The sequence below is a fragment of the Triticum urartu genome, chromosome 5A, assembly GCF_056163025.1.
Source record: "Triticum urartu cultivar PI428250 chromosome 5A, HENAU_Tu73, whole genome shotgun sequence".
NCBI classification, from domain to species: Eukaryota; Viridiplantae; Streptophyta; class Magnoliopsida; order Poales; family Poaceae; genus Triticum; species Triticum urartu.
The window spans coordinates 381,156,880-381,161,270 of record NC_141877.1 but is presented as its reverse complement, the minus strand read 5'-3'; the positions used below and the strand labels follow the sequence as shown (position 1 = coordinate 381,161,270).

At 55.0% G+C, this 4,391-nt stretch overlaps 1 protein-coding gene across 1 annotated transcript; it reads left to right on the top strand.

Annotated features, from left to right (window-relative positions):
- Positions 1-489: 489 nt before the first annotated feature.
- LOC125509117 (Leucine-rich repeat protein kinase family protein) lies at positions 490-3,712 on the top strand. Its single transcript, XM_048674003.2, has one exon. The coding sequence runs from the start codon at positions 822-824 to the stop codon at positions 3,549-3,551; it is 2,730 nt and encodes a 909-aa protein (XP_048529960.2). The 5' UTR covers positions 490-821; the 3' UTR covers positions 3,552-3,712.
- The last annotated feature ends 679 nt before the right edge of the window (positions 3,713-4,391 follow it).

Below are 4,391 nucleotides of genomic sequence, written 5' to 3'. Positions count from 1 at the left end.
TACGATCGCGTGCCCTAGCACACACGTGAAAGGCTTATGGTGGGGGTTACAGTGGTGGTCGCCGACGGGACGAGACTACGGCGTCGACGTGTACAGGGTTGTGAGGATCGATTGGACAGGGACGGGGTTCTGGGGCGGCGGGGACTAGAAACCCTAGATCGCCGCCAGGGACGCGAGACCGAAACCAACCGCCACCCTTGGGACGGACCCTGGATTTCGTGGCAATACACGTCTGCTTCTAGTTAGAGAAGAATGTACCCAACCCAACTCGAAGTAACCATTGTCAAACGGGGAACCACGCGATCCCCACCCAGCGAGCACCATTTCTAGGGAGCTTAGCTCTAATTATCAAAATGGCTTGCGCTGATCAAAGGCACCTCGACAGGATGGCCCAATCAAAAATCACCGATAAAATTACACAATTGGACACCTCAACTGATCGCGTGAGATCCAAACTCGCGCAGCGTGGTGAATTTAAAGATGCATTGTCTTGAGAGGACCAATACAAGTGTGACGATCGTTGAGCTCAACCTTATTTTCAACGGCATGCACTCCATCTTCATGTGATTTTCCTGACCATTTCCTTTTAGAAGAGTACTATTTCCTGACCAAATCAGGATGAAACAGTCTTCGTTTTGTGACAACACAACAATGATTAAATTGTACTACTACATCATATGATCAGCATGCTTCAGAACAGATGCAACGTTTGTTGACATTTGCTGTGCCGACCTGGTCGATCTTGGGGCGCCTGCATTTCCATTGACGCTGCACGTGCCTGGTTACCAGTCTGATGAATATGTGTCTGCCTGTCTCCGCGTATGTTGATGTGCTGTTGCTGTGCAGCTCATCTCAATCAACTCCCCTCCCACAATTCACTCCCCAATTTACTCACTTCACCACCCCACGATTTATGGCCGCGCTCCTACCCTGCTCTGCTCCCCCCTCCTCTCTCTTCCCCGAGCACGCACCGGCACCGCAGTAGCCACGAACGCGCCAAGAGAAACACTCGAGAGAGGGAGAGAGCACGCGCGCGTGCGCCTCTCGCCGTCGCCATGGGCCGCGGCGGTGCGTGCGGCGTCGCCTCGCTCTTCTTGGCGGTGGCGGCGGCGGCCTGCTGCGCGGCGGCGGCGCAGGAGCCCAACACGGACGCCTACTTCGTCGCGCGCTTCTACGCCAAGATGGGCCTCGCGGCGCCGCCGTCGGGCGCCGGCGCGGTCTGCTCCTGGCCCGGGGTGTCCTGCGACGGCGAGGGGCGGGTGCTGGCGCTCGCCGCCGCCGGGATGGGCCTGTCGGGCCCCATCCCGGAGGACACGGTGGGGAAGCTCGCCAGGCTGCGCTCGCTGGATCTCAGCGCCAACCGCCTCACCGCGCTCCCCAACGACCTCTGGGAGCTGGGCGCGTCGCTGCAGAGCCTCAACCTCTCCCGCAACGCCATCCGCGGCGCGCTCCCCAACAACGTCGGCAACTTCGCGCGCCTCCAGGTGCTCGACGTCTCCCACAACGCCTTCTCCGGCGCGCTGCCCCCCGCGCTCGGCTCCATTGCCGGCCTGCAGGTCCTCAACGCCAGCCACAACCAGTTCCAGGGCCAGGTCCCGGGCGCCGGCGGGAGCCTCGTCTCCATGGATCTCTCCGGCAATGCGCTGGACGGCGAACTGCCTGACTTGTCGCCGCTGCGGTCGCTGGCCTACCTCAACCTGTCCGGCAACCAGCTCCGCGGCTCCATTATCGGGGCGTTCCAGGAGCAGTTGGGGGTCATAGACCTTAGCAACAACCGCTTCTCGCGGTTGAATTTTAGCAGTGGGTATTCTGGTACGTCCCTCATGTACCTCGACCTGTCAAGCAACGAGCTTCTCGGGGAATTCGGCCTCCCTGGCCGGTTCCGGAACCTGAGGCACATGAATCTCGCATTCAACCAGTTGTCCACCAACAATTTGCTGGCGTCCATTGGTGAGATTTCTTCATTGGAGTATGTCAACCTGTCAAGCACTGGGTTGCATGAGCGAATCCCTGGGGCGTTGTCTTCCCGGTTGGTTGGCTTACATGTGCTGGATTTGTCACGGAACAATATCAGCGGGGTGGTGCCGGACTTGAGCACTTTGCCGCTGCGGGTGCTGGACCTGTCGGTGAACAACCTCACTGGGGAGATCCCTGTGTCACTGGTCAAGAAATTGGTGTCAATGGATCGATTCAACTTCTCATACAACAATCTCACCGTCTGCGCCTCCGAGCTCTCCCCGGAAGCGTTTACAGCCGCCTTTGCTAGGTCCAGGAATGACTGCCCGATTGCTGTGAACCCGGACAGCATCAAGAAGAATGGGGGGCACCGCAAGGGGATGAAGTTGGCGCTGGCCATTGTGCTCACGCTCTTCTTCTCGGTTCTTGCATTGCTTTGCTTGGCACTTGTGTGCAGGAAGCCGAGGAAGAAGAGGGGTGACACATTTCCCGTTGATAAGCAGCCATCGTCATTCAAAGACGAGCCTGGCACATCAGGGCCATTTGCGTTCCAGACTGATTCCACAACTTGGGTTGCCGATGTCAAGGTTGCCACATCCGTTCCAGTTGTCATATTTGAGAAGCCATTGCTGAGCTTCACGTTCGCCGACCTCTTGGCAGCCACATCAAACTTTGACAGGGGAACTTTGCTGGCAGAAGGGAGATTCGGGCCAGTGTACACAGGATTCCTCCCTGGTGGAATCCAGGTTGCTGTGAAGGTGCTGGTCCATGGTTCGGCAATGGCAGATGAGGATGCTGCCAGAGAGCTTGAGCGGCTGGGGCGGATCAAACATTCCAATCTGGTTCCTTTGACTGGTTACTGCTTAGCAGGAAGCCAAAGAATCGCGATATATGAGTACATGGAGAATGGCAATCTGCACAACTTGCTGCATGATTTGCCACTAGGCTTGCAGACCACCGAAGACTGGAGCACCGACACATGGGAGGACAACAATGGTGGCGTGGCCACTGAAAACATCACCCCAGAGGGCACTGCGGCATGGAGGTTCCGACACAAAATCGCACTAGGCGCTGCAAGGGCACTGGCGTTCCTCCACCATGGTTGCATTCCGCAGATCGTCCACCGGGATGTGAAGGCAAGCAGCATCTACTTCGACTATGCAATGGAGCCAAGGTTGTCTGATTTCGGCTTGTCAATGATCGCCGGGACAAGCACAGACGGCGACCATTCCCCTGGCTATGTGCCGCCGGAGTTCTCCGACCCAGAGAACGCCACGGCGACGTCGAAGTCCGACGTTTACAGCTTCGGCATCGTGCTGTTTGAGCTGATCACCGGCAAGAAGCCACTGGGTGATGAGTACCCTGACCAGAAGGAGGCAAGCCTGGTGAGCTGGGCAAGGGCAATGGTGAAGGCAAATCAAGGGTCGAGCATCATCGACCCCAAGATCCGCGACACGGGACTGGACAAGCAGATGGACGAGGCACTGAGGGTCGCCTACCTTTGCACCGCCGAGCTGCCATCCAAGAGGCCAACCATGCAGCAGATCGTTGGCCTATTAAAGGACATTGAGCCTAGAGTAGCAGATGAGAACTGAAGTTATATTTATTTATTAGTGTATTTTAGGCGTGTGAGCAGCGAGTGAGGTCCTAGTTGTTTCCTGGTCCTCTGCTGAAATATATCTTCTTCTTCTTCTTCTTCTTTGATTGTTCATCTTCTGAGATGCTGCAATACAGCTTTGCCACACTTGCTCCTTTACTAACATAGCAATGCTAGCATTGAAACAAGTAATCAACAGCGGAAATTACGCATTGGTGGTGATGCCCACGTGTCCTGTAGGAACAGTAATAGTAGGAGGAAAGTGTGTCGTGGATTGGGCAGCGCGGCCTCATTTTGTGTCGCTTGATGGGGACGACGACGGTCTTATGGATGCCTGGTGACGTTGTTGCGGCTTGGTGGCTGGGATCGGTCATGGGCGACGCCAAAGGTGGTCGCCGTCGCCGGTGGGGAAACAAGGTGACCTTCTTGTTCCAATCTTTCTCCTTCCTTGTTCCTTTCTCCTACCCCAGCTCTATCTCAATGCCTTAATCTTATTCCTTTCTCTGCAATCTTGTTGACAATTTTCTTCCAACAGAAGCTCCGATTAGCAAGTGAGGCAAAGCAGAACTAAATGTAATGGAGCTGAAGAAAATAGGGGGCAAAGTTCTAAAACAATGAAGCATCACACTTATCCAGAGATTGAGACTTTGATCGTGTTATCTTCAATTTTCCTCATCCCTTTTCGAAAAAAAAATCTTCAATTTTCCTCATGCTTGATTCAAAGGACATTAGGACAAGAGCATGAGATGCATCTGCTCGTGTACGTGCGCTCGCCTCCTACGGCTACGTCCATCTTAATTTTCTCAGTTAATATTTGACTGTTACTGATATTTTAAGC